This window comes from Suricata suricatta, chromosome 11, assembly GCF_006229205.1.
Source record: "Suricata suricatta isolate VVHF042 chromosome 11, meerkat_22Aug2017_6uvM2_HiC, whole genome shotgun sequence".
NCBI classification, from domain to species: Eukaryota; Metazoa; Chordata; class Mammalia; order Carnivora; family Herpestidae; genus Suricata; species Suricata suricatta.
In genome coordinates this window covers 6,376,216-6,390,756 of record NC_043710.1, presented here as the reverse complement: position 1 = coordinate 6,390,756, position 14,541 = coordinate 6,376,216, and the positions used below count along the sequence as shown (strand labels likewise).

The window sequence follows — 14,541 nt, the reverse complement described above, 5'->3', positions numbered from 1 at the left end:
TGTCCCTGGGGCGCCTGGGTGGCTACTTGGTTAAACATCTGACTTCAGCTCAGGTCATGGTCTTGCAGTCTGTGAGTTCGTGCCCCTCCCCTGCTCTTATTCTGTTTCTCAAAAATACATAAATATTTTTAAAAGTTAAAAAGAAAAAAGAAAGGTGTCCCAGACCTGAAGCAATATGAATAGGCATGTTGTTCCTGGTTCACAGAGGAGACGATTCTGTTTTTAATTTTTTGTCCACCACGTGGGAGAGGTAGGTTTCTCTGTAAATTCCCTTTACTGGTGGATAGAGGTTTTCTGGTCTACCTTTGCACTAAAGGTGAATCCTTTTCCAGAATCTTGGCTTAATTTAGGAGGCTGGGATTCAGCTCCCTCTTACCATTTCATGCAGCTCTGTAACCTCCACAGAGGCTAAATGCTGAGAAGCATCAGTGTGAGCCCCAAGGGCAGCTCCAATTCCAGCACTTACTTCCTCCTTTTGAAGGGGTGCTTGGGAAGTTCCCTTAGTTCTTGAAAAGTTAGGAGGGGGGTTAAAATTTATTTTTTTTTTAATTTATTTTAGAGAGACAGTGCGAGCAGGGGAGGGTCAGAGAGAGAGGGAGATACAGAATCCAAAGCAGGCTCCAGGCTCTGAGCTAGCTGTCAGCACAGAGCCCGACGCGGGAATCAAACCCACAAACTGTGAGATCATGACCTGAGCCAAAGCCGGACGTTCAACTGACTGAGCCACCCAGGCGCCCCGAATAGTTAGGGTTTTAAGATCCTGTTTGTTCTAATGGATCTGGAGTCGAGTTGCTTTATACTGGGAGGGATCTGGGTCAAGTCTCAGCGCAGCAGTTTGCCAGAGGGGGGATTGAGAAGACCAGCTTTCTGTCTTTCTTCATTCATTCATTCATTTGTTCAGAACTATTGATTGAGCACCTCTGTGTGCCAGCTGGGATTGTGATGATTACAAACCAGACAAGGTCTGTTCTACAAACTTCATGGAGCTCATAGCTTAGAGCAGAGACAATTAGAATAAAAGAATCAAAGAAACAAAGGTGTGTGATTACAGAATCGCCTTAGGGGTGTCCTTTCCCCCCATACCTGCGCATGGTGTCCTGTCACTATCCACATAAGTTAACCTCCTGTGGTCACTGCTATAAAAATAAATGTGACATTTGACAGCACAAAACCAATGAGACATTACTTAACGCTCGCCCGAGTTACAAGCTCCTGATGCACAAGCCTCAGACCCCATCCCCGCCGTCAACCTCAAAGCAGGTGCATTTGCTATTTTCCAGTTCTGAGGGACTCCTTCGAGCTCAGCAAGGTCTCAAAAATAATGATGACCCCTAACAACATGTTCATTCCTTGAGGAATTTAATTTGAGTATTATGAGACCCTGCTGATGTAAAAACATGCAGCTCGGGGCGCCTGAGGGGCTCAGTCGGTTAAGCGTCCGGCTTTGGCTCAGGTCATGATCTCACAGTTCATGGGTTCAAGCCCCGCGTCGGGCTCTGTGCTGACAGCTCAGGGCCTGGAGCCTGTCTTCAGATTCTGTGTCTCCCTCTCTCTCTGCCCCTCCCCTGCTCGCACTGTCTCTCTCTCTCTCCCCCTCAAAAATAAATAAAACTTTAGAAAAAAAGAAAAAAGACATATTGGGGGGCACCTGGGTGGCTCAGTCGGTTGAGCATCTGACTCTCGATTTCTCCTTAGGTCATAATCTCATGGTTTGTGAGTTTGAGCCCTACATCGAGCTCTGCACTGAGAGTGCACAGCCTCCTTAGGATTCTCCCTCTCTCTCTCTCTCTCTCTCTCTCTCTCTCTCTTTCTGCCCCTCTCCTGCTTGGTGCATGCATGCTCTCACTAAATAAATAAACTAAAAAAACTCATCCTGGGGCACCTGGGTGGCTCAGTCAGTTAAGGTCTGACTTCGGCTCAGGTCATGATCTCACAGTTCGTGGGTTCGAGCCCCACGTCGGGCTCTGTGCTGACAGCTCAGAGTCTGGAACCTGGTTTGGATTCTGTGTCTCCCCCTCTCTCTGCCCCTCCCCTGCTTGTGCTCTGTCTCTCTCTCTCTCTTTCTCCTTCTCACTGTGTCAAAAATAAACAAACATTAAAAAAATTTTTTTTTAATTATCCTTGGCCACTTCCTGCCTGATCTTTGTCTTTCCACCCTCCTTTCCAACACTGCTGAGTCTTTTCCCTGGGCCTCTGACAGACGAATGAGTTGTTTTCTCACTAATCGTGTTCACATTTAACCCTAACCTCACTCCAGCCCTGTTCTGCCGGTCCAGCTGGCGGCCCTTGCCATGCGCAGAAGGAACTTGGGCGGGGGACTTCGTGGCCCGATGGGGGGGCCTGCGCTGTCTCTGCTTGTAGGGGAGGAGAGAAGAGTGCCAGCCTCCAGAGACACCTCTGGAAAGAACCAGGGAAAACGGAAGTCTCTGCCGGCACAGCACAAAAGCAGGCTTATGGGTGTCATTCCCACCCCAAAAGAAGATTTGATTAAAACCAAGTCAAGAAAGGATTTTTTAAATGTTTTTTATTTATTTTTGAGAGACAGAGAGAGACAGTGTAAGCAGGGGAGAGAGGGAGAGACAGAATCCGAAGCAGGCTCCAGGCTCTGAGCTGCCAGCGCAGAGACTGATACTGGGCTCGAACCCACGAACTGTGAGATCATGACGTGAGCCAAAGTCGGACACTCAACCGACTGAGCCGAGGTGCCCCGAGAAAGGATTTTTAAAGTTTACTCTCTTGCTGACTGGGTGATGTGCAGAAACGGCAAACTACAGAGGCCCCCCTGCCCTCCTGCTCCCTTCTGGCCCAGGTATAAGCGCCACCTTCTCTTTCACACGCATCGACTGCCCCCCAGCCCCGCCCCCAGCGACCACTGCTGTCCCCTCACCGCCCTCTCTGCCCCAGATCCCTGGCACCCAAGCGGTGCCGGCCAGGCGCTGGGGCTCACAAACTGACCAGATATCAGAGGGAACTGAGGCACAGGAAGGGCGGTGACTGGCTGAGACAGACCCTGTCTTTCCCTATCAGGACACAGGCTTCCAGAACCTTCCTGGGCAGGAGGAGAGACCACCGGCTCGAGGAGTTCAAGTCCCCTCTCCTGGACTCATAACTCCCTTAGCTCGAGCGGACGGCACACGCGTTTCTGCTTGCAGGAGCACCTGCACGCCGGCACTTGAACTTTACTGTGCATAAAAGGGACCAGAGCGCTTCGCACAACACGGATTCCTAGGCCCCGATCTCCGAGACTGTGATTGCGTTCATCCCCGGTGGGGCCTGGGATTCTGCATTTTAAACCTGATACGGAGGCTCCACAGACTGCCCTGGAATCAGCCCGACCCGGAAGCCCGCAGACCCCACCTCCTGTGTCAGCAACAAAGAAGTGTCAGAATGCAGCAGCCTGGGTGGCCGGGTGGGCTGTGCTCCGGGGGTCACGCAGGTTCAGGCCCGCAGGCGCCTCCTGCATCGTCAGCAGGGCCTTCTGGGGTCACCACTTCCGGCCAACAGTGAGGAATCTTCTTGAAGGTGGGAGACAGGGAATTTGTGGGGTGCCTGGGTGGCTCAGTCGGTTAAGCGTCCGACTTCGGCTCAGGTCATGATCTCATGGTTTGTGGGTTTGAGCCCCGTGTCAGGCTCTATGCTGACAGCTCAGAGCCTGGAGCCTGCTTTGGCGATTCTGTGTCTCCCTCTCTCTCTACCCTTCCCCCACTTGCACTCTGTCTCTATCAAAAATAAACATTAAAAATTTAAAAAAAAAAAGAGGTGGGCATCTGCAGGCATTACACATTCCTCTAGCAAAAGCCCAGGAACAGGGCCCCCCTGAGCAGCAAGGGAGGGTAGGAAGCAGAGCCTGGCTGAGTGGGCACGTGTGCTGTGGCCACACTGTGACACTAGGTGTCACGATTTGGGTGCCACCCGCAGTCTGCAGCCCACCGTCCAGTGAAGGAGAGCTCTGAGGGGCTGATGCCATCAGGCCAAGCCCTGGTGAGTTTGAACTTGGTGGGAGGCTGTCAGGGGCCCCAGGTAGAGGACAGCAGCTGGAGTTGGAGGCTTGGATGCGTCCAGGCAAGTTGTGGGACATACTGGCCGTGTGACCTTGGACGTGTTCCACAGTCTCTGAGCTGAGGCTGTGATAATAGCCATAACATTGGAAATTGTGATAATGTTGTGATGGTTTGTGGGGAGGGGTGAAGTTTATTTTGAGGAAGACAGTGTGCACACAAGCAGGGGAGGGGCAGAGAGAGAGGGAGGGAGAGAGTGAGAGGATCCCAAGCAGGCTCTGCATTGTCAGCGCAGAGCCCTACCAGGGGCTTGATCCCATGAACAGTGAGATCCTGACCTGAGCCGAAATCAAAAGTCAGACGCTTAACCGACTGAGCCACCCAGGCACCCAATGATGTCTTCTTTTGCTTTAAGACTTTACTTTGGGGGCACCTGGGTGGCTCAGTAGGTTGAGTGTCTGACTTCGGCCCACATCAGGATCTCACAGTTCGTGGGTTCGAGCCCTGCGTCAGGCTCTGTGCTGACAGCCAGTTCAGAGCCTGGAGCCTGCTTCCAATTCTGTGTGTCCCTCTCTCTCTGCACCTCCCCTGCTCATGATCTCTCTCTGTCTCTCAAAAATAAATAAATGTTAAAAAATTAATATATATTTTACTTTGTTTTTGGAAGTCATCTCTGCACCCAACGTGGGGCTCAAACTCACAACTCCAAGAGGAAGAGTCACGTGCTCCACGCTGGAGCCAGCCAGGTGCCCCTACTGTGATGGTTCTCACAGGGAGCCCCCAGTAAATGGCAGGGGTCCCGGGCGTCTGGGTCACCATAAGGTGGGCCCAGGTTGATCGCAGGCCAGACAGAGACATTAGTGGATACACACTCTCCTCGGCTTTATTGCTAATGAAGTAACCCCTCGTAGCCAGTCTGTAACCCCCACTTAGCAAATGAGAGGGGTAAGGGAAACAAGCACCATGTGTGAGAGTGGCGAGGCCAGCACCCCCCGCCCCCGGGGAACTGGTCCCCGACTTCTGGCACCACTGCCCTGGAGTCGACCCCAAGAAGGGCCAGGCAGGGCAAAAACTCCCCAGTAGAAAGAATGGGGTACAGTACCAAGGAAGCAGGTGTGGTGGCTAGAGTGGGGGGACCCATCAGAAGTCTGACCCCTGACCTCACGGAGCTCCCTGGGTAACGGGGTTAGGCTGAGAAGCCAATCAACAGCCACAACAAAGCACAGGGGAGGGAGCGCGTGATCCAGGCCTGTGGGGGATGTGGGAGAGATGGGGGGTTGAGGTGGGGGGGGAATAGGAGGTGGGGGGTTGGGAGTGGTGTGAAAACCCCACAGCGGAGGCAAGAGGGAGGCAAGGAAGGGCTCCGTGAGACAGTGCTCAGCCTGGGCACCCTCTGCTGCTGGCCAGGAGGGAATAAGCCTTTCAGGCCAAGGTCAAGGACAGCTCTCCAAGTGCTGGGCTGGGCTGCAGAAGCCCCCAGAGAGAAGGAAGCCAGCGGGCAGGGAGGGCCCGGGGGGGGGGGGGGCTCCCCCCCAGACCGCAAAGAAAGCCACTGAAGGATTCTGGACCAGCAGGGGACCGATGTTCTCCAGGGGGGTCACGCGGGGAGCAATTTGAAAGGAGGCGAGGAAGGGCCTGTGAGGGTGAGTTGCTGGGATCCGGGGGGGTGGCTGGTTAGTGCCCAGGGGTGCAGGCCCCCCTAAGAGCTCTTTAAAGGGTGAAGGGCCAGGATGCGGGTCTGAAGGTCACCAGCCCCACTGGCCGGGGACGTGGGCTTCACAGAGTCCCCGAGAGCGCTGCTGGGGGGCTGACATCAGCCTTGTGTTCCGGAGTCCAGGCCCCAGGGCCCCACGTCCCCCCACCGCGGCTCACCCGTAGGAAGGGCTGGGCCTCTCCAGTCGGACCGCAGGCGGGTGCTCTCACCTCTGCCTCGGAGCTGGGCAGCTGGGCGGTGGTCTCGCGGGGGAGCGCCCGGTGTCACCCGGCCGGACTCACCCCCACGAGCGGAGGAGGTACTCGTAGCTGAGGAAGGTGACGGCGTTGACAGGAAAGGCGCGGGCGCTGTTGATCGTCAGCCCTCGGAAGAAGACGCCCAGACCTTCCTGCCGGGCGCTGCTTACCACGCAGTCCAGCACCCCCCGGTATGCCCCGGGCTTCCGCCCTGCCATCTGCAGCCGGGACTTGATCACGTCCAAGGGCGTGGCTACGGCCCAGGAGGCGATGCCTGCAGAGCCCCCTGCCACCAGCACCGTGGCTGAGCCTGGGGTAGAGGAAGCCCAGGCGGCTATCAGACCCCGAGGGGCAAAGCACCACGCTCCCCACCCCCCATCCCTGGTGTCCCTCCCCATCCTCCGGACAAGGGCCAGCTCCCCTCCCTGACTCCTCTCTGTCCCCGCCCCCCTCACTTACTGGGGTTCTGGCCGTCCTGCGTGGACTGGCGGCAGAGCCACTCATAGGTGACAAAATAGATCCCTAGTGTGGGGGTGTCCCTCAGCGTCAGGGCCCAGGCTCCCCGGAACAGCCCCCGGGGCCCCTCCTCCTGGAAGATGGAGACCGCACAGTGCACAGGCCCCCGGTAGCGGGGTGGGGGGCTGCCCGGAGGCCGTGCCCTCGGCTCTGTCTGGTTTTGTAGCCGGACTTTGATGAGGTCAAAAGGGGCCAAGCAGTAGACCTGGAGGGAAGGAAGCAGGAAGACCCCGGGTGGGGCTCTGGGGGAGAACATGGCCGATCCTAACCAGGGGAAGGTAGCGGGGTGCAGAGACAGCTGCATCTTCCCGCCAGGCCTCCCCCTCCTGCTGCCCCTGCTTGCCGTCCCTGCACACAGGGCTGGGCCGGGCCACACCACTTCCTTAGCATCAGACCCCTGCCAGTGAGCAGCACTGCCCCTCTCCTAGGACAACAGCATTGAACTTGCCTTGTGCACAGTGCTCGGAGATAATCTTGGATTGTTTCTCTAAGACTGGGGGCAGGCTTCTAGCCCCCCGAAAGCCAAAGTGAGCACCCCCGTGCTGTGATTGGGTCCGGAGAAAGGATTCGGTCTGTGCCCATGAGACAGCAAAGGGCTGTCCCCTCCCCAGGCTTCAGGGGGTCACCTCAGTCCTGTTGGGGACTCCGCTTCCTAGATTCGCCCTCCCCCACCTCCTGCAGGACACCTGTCAGAGGCCCCTGACGGGGTCAAGTGCTGGGCCAGCCTTTCCTGCCTCCCGCAAACCCCCAACCGCTTGTGCCCCAAGGAAGGTGGGTGTGGTGGGGTCTGCGGGTCCTGGGGCTCTTACCGCCTGGCTGAGGCAGCAGGACAAACATCTGGGGTAGTATTAGGACTGAGGGGGGGTTCTGGGTGGATGTGGAGGGAAGTTGGGGGGCAGGGGCCAGTGTGTGAGTCAGGGATGCCCTGGGTCAAGGTCAGCTGTTAAAGTTCAGATGAGAATCGAGGTGAGGCTGAGGTTAGCACGGCCTGAGGGGCTTCTGTGCCCACTGTTTCCTTCATGGAAGGTACATGAGCTCAGGTCCTCAGCCCTGGACACGGCTGAGGGCAGAGGCAGCTGGAAGTTGGCTCTGGTGCTGATGGTCAGAGGGTGGCGGCCGACTTTGCTCACTTCCTCGCCTGCAGGAAGGGCAGCGGGCTGGGCTCCCTCCCTCTGAGGCGGGACCCTGATACCATCCTTCAAAGCCCGCGGGCAGAGCCAAACTCAGGCCTTCTCAGGGCATGTGCCCCTGAGCCCAGGGCTCCTGAGGGAGAGGAAATGGCTTAACTAAGGGTAGGGTGGCCAGCAGGGCCGGGTTAGGGCCCCCACCCTTCCCCACCTGTGCCCACAGGGGCCATGGGGACAGCAGACGCCGCTGTGTTTGACAGGGTCACCCTTTGCTGAGCCAACGACAACTTTTGTGTACATCAGGGTTGTCATTCCCAGTGCTGACCAGAGTCACCTCCTGCCTCTTCCTCCCCGTCTCCACACTAAAACACAGTTTCTGCTCCGAGACCCTGTTCAGCCGAATCCTTGGGCTTGATGGGAAACGGAGTTCCGGGTCCCCGTCAGTGACCTTACAGTGCCCCCTGCTGCTATCTCTTCCGCTTTCCAAAGAGCGGGAGGGAAGGGTGACTCAGGAGCTGGGCCGCGCTGGGCTGGCCACGGGCCTGGGGTCTCGGTTCTCTTCTGTGTTTTTGTGGGGTGCAGGTGCCGGGACTTGGGAAATAGGCAGGCATGTGTCCTGCACAAGAAGGGGGAGGGGAAAAGCCAGGACCTTTGGGGGTTCTCGTGAATGATTAATTCACGCCAGTGAGCAGCCTGATTCTGTCCTTTGTCCTTGCTCTCTGCCCCATGAAGTGTGTGAGGAGCATCGGGGCAAGTGCCAAATAGGGGGTGATGGAAGGTGCCTGGCTGGGGTGTGGGCAGAGCCGGGCAAGAGTCCCTCTGCCTCTGTGCTTACGCCCCCAGTCAGCTGGGGTTCCCCCTGGTCTCCCTCTGTCCTCCACCCCATCAGTCAAAAGCTGGATACTTCAGTGCTGAGAACAAACACCAAGGCCAAATGATGAGAGCTATTAATGATTAATGCCCCAGGCCTCTCACCCGGAGAGCTGTGGCCTGCCCCCCCCCCCCCCCCCCCCCCCCCCCCCCCCCCCCCCCCCCCCCCCCCCCCCCCCCCCCCCCCCCCGTGAGGCTCACAGATCCCCGCCGCCACATGGTGCAGGCACACGGGCTGAGCAGGGCATGGGCTGGGGCATTGCCAGGCCCACGCTGGGACTGGAGGGGCTGGGCTCTGAGCTCGGGGAGCGCTCTCAGTTCTCACATCGGGGAGAAGTCTTTCCCAGCTCTCTCTGCCTCCTGCACCCTTGTGTTCTCCACGACCCTCCCCTCCAGGCCCGCAGCCCAGAAGGCCACCGCTCGGCCAGGCCCCGTCACGGGGAAGAAGCCAGGGGCTGGCCCTTTCCCCACAGCTCCTCATGTACACTTTGGGGAGACCCGGGGTCTGCAGAGAGGGGTGGGAGGGGAAGCCGCAAAGGGACCCTCACTGTGCCCGCGTGCGTACACCTGTGTGCACATACATGAGCGTACCGTGTGCACACACCCCACACCCCTCTCACCTGCATGAACCCTCCAGTGCAGCCGGCTATGAAGACGTGCGTGAAGCTGGGCGGCTGGGCCCGCCGCTCCTGGTGGGAGGTGGCCGTGAGCGCCAGCAGCGTGTGGCTATAGACCCCGAAAAGGACGGAGTTGACCATGGCTATGCTTGCAATGGGGAAGCTCATTCCCTTGAAAAATCCCAGGAGCTGTAGAAAGATGTGGCAACGCCAGCGTGGCTGGGGGACCAAGGGAGTCCCCTCTTCGCCCTTCCCACCTCGGGCAGGGTCTCCTCTGGCTGGAAACCACTCCTGAGCCCTGCCACCCTTGGGGCACCAGGCTACCACCGGCTCCCGGTAGACCCAGACTTAGGTCTTCTCTCTTCCAGGGGCAGAGCCAGCCCTGCCAGGGGACAAGGAAGCTGGTACTGGCCACCCCGATGCCTCCCATCCCAAAGCCCCAAAGAAGCAAGACACCCACTGACTCCTGGCGGTAGGTCTTAACCACACAGTCGATGATGCCCCGGTATGTGGTCTGGGTCTGCAGCCGCACCTGGATGAGGAGTACAGAGCAGCAGGGATGGGTGGGGAGGGCCCCAGCCCAGTCCCTCCCTCTGCCCAGCAGGATGCCAGCAGGGCAGGACTGATAGGAAAGGTCCCCCTCCAGGGCATCCAGACTCTTTGGTTTAGGTCATATCTTTTGTTCCTTGGGTACATACCCGCAACTCACCTTTACAGTGTCCAAAGGGTGTCCCAGGACCAAACCCAGAGCTCCTGTGGGATAAGAAGATGCTGTGAGTGGGGCCCCTTGCTCTGGGCTGAGGAAGCAGGTCCATGCCTAAAGGAAAGGGGAGTTCAGACGGGAGAAAGGGGGGCAGAGCCCGACCCGCCAGCCTCCAAAGCAACTCCAGCTGGGCCCTTTGCACCTTCCTCCACACCAAGTGCTGGGCGAGGCTGCCTGGGCACATGGGGACAAGGAGACAATCAGAGAGAGCCCTGGTCCCGCCTGGAGGACACGGGCCACAGGGAGGCGCCAACCACAGACACAGTGTCCTCATAGTGTCTGACACTGCCTGTCCTGCCTGTCTAACCGTGGAGCCGTGGGACGGGTTCTCCAGGGCTCCCGCCTCGCTGCCAACCCGACTCCTTTCTTCTTGCCTTCAACTCGCAACTGCTGTGGAGTGTGCGGCCTTGATCCAGACGGGGTCCGCTCTCCCGGCACTCCACCCCACCAGCCCGCAGGACTGAGCTGGGGGCAGTCTTGCCGGCACCAGGGGAGGAGGGCCCCAGTCCCCAGGCCGTCTCCCCTGCGTAGCAGGTGCATGTCCTGGAGCCTTGGGCGAGGTCATATTCTCAGGGGGAGGTTCGTTCGAAACCTCCCTCTTTTTCTGCTGTGGACCCAGGAGCTGGGCTGGGTCCACAGCACATCAGGCCTCAGCGCCAGGGCCAGGAGTTCGTTGCCGAGTAGGGCAGAGGCCCAAAGGGGAACACAGGACAGTTGCCGGGGTCAAAGGTGAACGTCCTTTCTGAGCCCCACAGGGTGGGCCTACAGGACTGGGGTGCCTGGTGCAGTGTTGCCTTGTCTCTGGAGGTGAGGACAGCGTGGCTTCCTCTGGACTCCTCTCGGGCAAGTGCTAAGTGGCCCTGGGGGCTCCAGGGCCACCAAGACTCTGGTCTCCGCTCCTAAGTCACCCGGAAGTGACCCACCACTAGGGTGGGGGGGCATGTGACAGAAGGGAGAAAAATGTCTCACCAGAGATCCAGCCGGCCACAAACTCCTCCACGGGCATTGTCTGGCAGGGGCAGGAACTGGTGGCCCCAGCAAAGGAGACACTGGTGAGGGAAGGTTCTGGGTCCCCCTCCCCCTAATCTGCCCGATAACCTGCCACTAATGTTTAACTCTGCCCAGAGGGTGAGTGTGGCCCGCTGCCCAGACCTTGGCACCAGGAGAGGGGAGGGAGCCGACCTGGGTGGCCCTGATAGCAGAGGAGGGTGTGCTGTGGGAAATCTCAGCACAGGGGCGATGACCCAGGTGGCCTGCCCCCTGCTGGCCAGCGATGGCCTTGCAGCCTCGCACGGTGACCAGGCTGGCCAGCCAGGTGCCAGCCTCCAGGGCTGCCTAGGCCAGCAAGTCTTTAACAAGCCTGTGGAGGGCAAGGACCTGCCTCTCCAGCCCAGCCGCCGGCCCCAACCCCCTTTCTCCCCACAGCACCCCGTGGGGCCAGGCTGCCGCCCACTCAGGACAGGCAGCCGGGCCTGCAGAGCTGGAGCATGGCCACCAGGGGGCAGGCCCAAGGGGCCGACAGTCCACTGAGCAGACAGTCGGGGTAGGAGGAGAGGAGTGACTCTTGAGCCTTCTCCCAGGGTTGTTTCCAGCTCCCCGGCGCCCCATGTGAGTCAGCTTCCCCCGCTTGACCTGCTCTTCTCCATGCCTCCTTTCCAGGGGGAGGCTGGGGAGTGTGAGTGTGTGAAGGGTGGTGTGTGTCTCAGCTAAAGGGTTGTGACTGCCCATTTCTCTTTGGACAATAACGCAAACTGACGAGACAGGGACCGAGTCCCTCTCTTTTGCTCTCTGCCTCCTTCGGCCGGCCTTCTCTGCGGCCAGTACATTAAACATGCGACGCCGTGGGCCAGTATTCCAGTCACCCATTGGCTCTTTACAAGCCGAGTGCGGTTAAATACGCTCTTTGATGTTGATTTGAAAATGCTATTTTACATCATCGAAAAATTTGTTGCATCTTTTAATGAATCAGATGATTGCTCATGCCTTGTGTTTCTCTCACCTGTCTGGTACTCTTATTTTTCCTGCTTCCGCCCTCTCTCCCTGCCTTAGAGGGGCAGAGGGACACGAGCAGAGGCAGCAGGGGCTATGGCGTCGTCCGGTCCCAGCTCTGCTCCCACCAGCCAACTGATCTGTGACAAGACACGTGCTTCCTGAGGTGCTTTTCTCCCATGTCCTTTGGGAGCCTCTGTAGGTCACCAAAGGGGGCTTCTGGGGCGGTGGTGTTCATGTTCAAGATCACGACGTCAGCCAGGGCCGTGTGGCTAACTTTCTCCATTACACTTGAATGATTCCGTGCAGTGGGGCGCGGGAGCACAGACCTGGGGGCACATCGAGGGTGCACACGGGCATCAGAACATGAGGCAGGGCATCAGGGCAGAGCTGGGGGCGCGGGCAGAAAGTGCTGAACACGATGAGCCTCCAACGTTAACCGAGCGCACAGGGGTTCCAATGTAACGTGTTTCCATCCACGGCCACAAGATATTCTGTCAGATTCTGTTCTTAGGTATGCTGGTCAGGGTTGCAGGGCGGGGTCTCCTTTCGAGAGAGCACAGAGATCCAGGGTGTGCCATTGCCCAAAGAAACGGGTGAAGGCTCCAAATGTGGGTCCCCACCTCTGGTGTCCTCCTTGACCGCTCCCTTTCCCTCACACCTCAACGACACGACACTCCGCAAGGAAATTGTGTTGGTATTGCCTTCAAAGCACCTCCCAAACCCCACCCCTCCACACCTCCTCCACTGCTACTGCCCGGGGCCCAAGCCTCCATCACCTCCGCTTGGATTCCCGCCCGGCCTCCCTGCCTCCACCCCTGCCCCCTCCCAGTCTGTCCTCCACTTCACAGCCAGAGCGATGCAGTTGAAATAGAAGTCAAACCGTGTCTGTCCTCTGCTCCACACCCTGCACGGGTCCCCTCCTGCGCAGAGTCAAAACCAAAGTCCTTCCCAGGCTCTAGAAGCCTTCCCAGTACAGCCCCCACATTCTTTTGACCTCTGTCCCAGCCACCCCGGCCTCCCTCTCTTCTTCGAAAGGGCTCCTGACTCCAGGCCTTGGGCAATGGCTGTCCCTTCTCCCTGTTGGCCTGGTCTAGCCTGGACTCAAATGTCACCTGCCCGGCATTCCTGGTGCCCCTTTCCCGGCTTTACCTTTCCTTTCTTCCATCCATCACACTCATCACTGTCCATTGCGCTGTGTAATTAACTTGCTGTCCGTCCGTCTGGGCTGGGGTCTCCGGCTGGTTTGCTTACTGATGTTACCCTGAAGGCTTAGAACAGTGTGTAGCACAGAGTAGGTGTGCAGTAAATACTTGTTGCAAGTAGGAATGAATGCACAAGCGAGGTGGCAGCATTAGTGGGCAGCCCTGCAGCCACCCCTGGGCCCCCAGTTCTCTGTCCCCATCTCCAAATGGCCCCCAAGGATGTAAAGTCCCAACAGTACCCCTAGCTGCCCCTCCAGATCTCGTTGCAGCTCTTAGTTCCCCAGCAGGTGCCCAAGAACCAGTCCCGCTCACCCTTCCTCTTTCCCATCGTGGCCAAAGCAGCACCCACTCACCACTACTTCCTTGCAGACAGACAGGTTCTCCGAGGCTGGGTTCACATCTGACCTCTTCCTCCTGGAGCTGCCCGGGGTTCCCTGGGCTGCCCCCAGTGATGTTTCTGAGCACTGGCTTCTCACCGAGGGCTGGCTGCAGTCCTCCTTCTGCTGCTTACCCTCTCCCGAGGGACGGTGGGCAATTCCTTCAGTGGGCCTTGGGGTCCTTTACTGCCAGGTGACTACTGAGTCTAAGGGGTCTCGGCTCTAAAGGCCTGAGGGCTGCTGCCCTCACATCAGAACGGGCCCTGCTTACTTCTCTCGTCCCAGCCCACCGCCCCAGTTCAGGGGAGACCCCTTACCACTCCCTGGAGCCTCGCCGAAGAGCAGCCCCTCCCCATCTGGCTCTTCTCGTGCGTTTCCACCAGGCTAGCCTTCTGCCTGGTGCAGAGCACTGACCCCGTCCCTCTCTAGGTCACAGCCTCCAAAACATCCTCACCGCCTGCCCAACACACCATGCACCCCCCACCCTGGGGCTCATACCCCTTTCCAGGGGCCACCCCATCTTCCCAGGCTCACCTGCTGGGCTCTGATTACCGGGGGCTCCCCTACTGTCCTAACCTTGCTCCCACAGTTCGCACTACCCGGAAGGCCTTCAGGAATCTCTTCCGGTGCCCCTGCTCACTGGACCTGGGTTCCGGCCTCACCACCAGCGCACATACTGCCAGGGGTCAGCTTTGCTGTTTAAACATTCTGATCCTGTTTTCTCATCAACAAATGGAAATACACTATTCATCTTCTAGTGCGGTATAAGGATTAAAGCACTCCAGAAAGAGGGGCGCATGGGTGGCTCAGTCGGTTAAGTGTCCGACTTAGGCTCAGGCCATGATCTCATGGTTCATGAGTTCGAGCTTTGTGTTGGGCTCTGTACTGTCAACTCAGAGCCTGGAACCTGCTTTGGATTCTGTCTCCTTTTCTATCTTTGCCCCTCTCCCACTCACAGTCTGTCTCTCTCTCTCTCAAAAAAAATATATTTTTTTAAATTATAAAAAAAAAGAATCTGGCAAATTTACATGCTCCACAAACGAGATACTATTACGCTTACTTCTACCCACATGGGCCATGAGGATGACATGAGGAGACAGGGAAGGGCTTGGCACCCAGTAGGGCTCAG

At 58.0% G+C, this 14,541-nt stretch overlaps 1 protein-coding gene across 3 annotated transcripts; it reads right to left on the bottom strand.

Annotated features, from left to right (window-relative positions):
* Positions 1–4,858: 4,858 nt before the first annotated feature.
* SLC25A45 (solute carrier family 25 member 45) lies at positions 4,859–10,889 on the bottom strand. 3 transcript variants are annotated; one of them, XM_029957430.1, is made up of 6 exons: positions 10,811–10,889; positions 9,788–9,831; positions 9,539–9,610; positions 9,082–9,267; positions 6,408–6,669; positions 4,859–6,258 (listed from the first exon to the last, which is right to left on the bottom strand). In XM_029957430.1, the coding sequence occupies exons 1-6, from the start codon at positions 10,845–10,847 to the stop codon at positions 5,990–5,992; spliced, it is 870 nt and encodes a 289-aa protein (XP_029813290.1). In that variant the 5' UTR covers positions 10,848–10,889; the 3' UTR covers positions 4,859–5,989. The 3 variants fall into 3 exon arrangements, with proteins under 3 accessions (XP_029813290.1, XP_029813292.1, XP_029813291.1); XM_029957432.1 differs by having other exon boundaries at positions 6,408–6,537; XM_029957431.1 differs by having other exon boundaries at positions 9,539–9,598.
* Between the last annotated feature and the right edge of the window lie 3,652 nt (positions 10,890–14,541).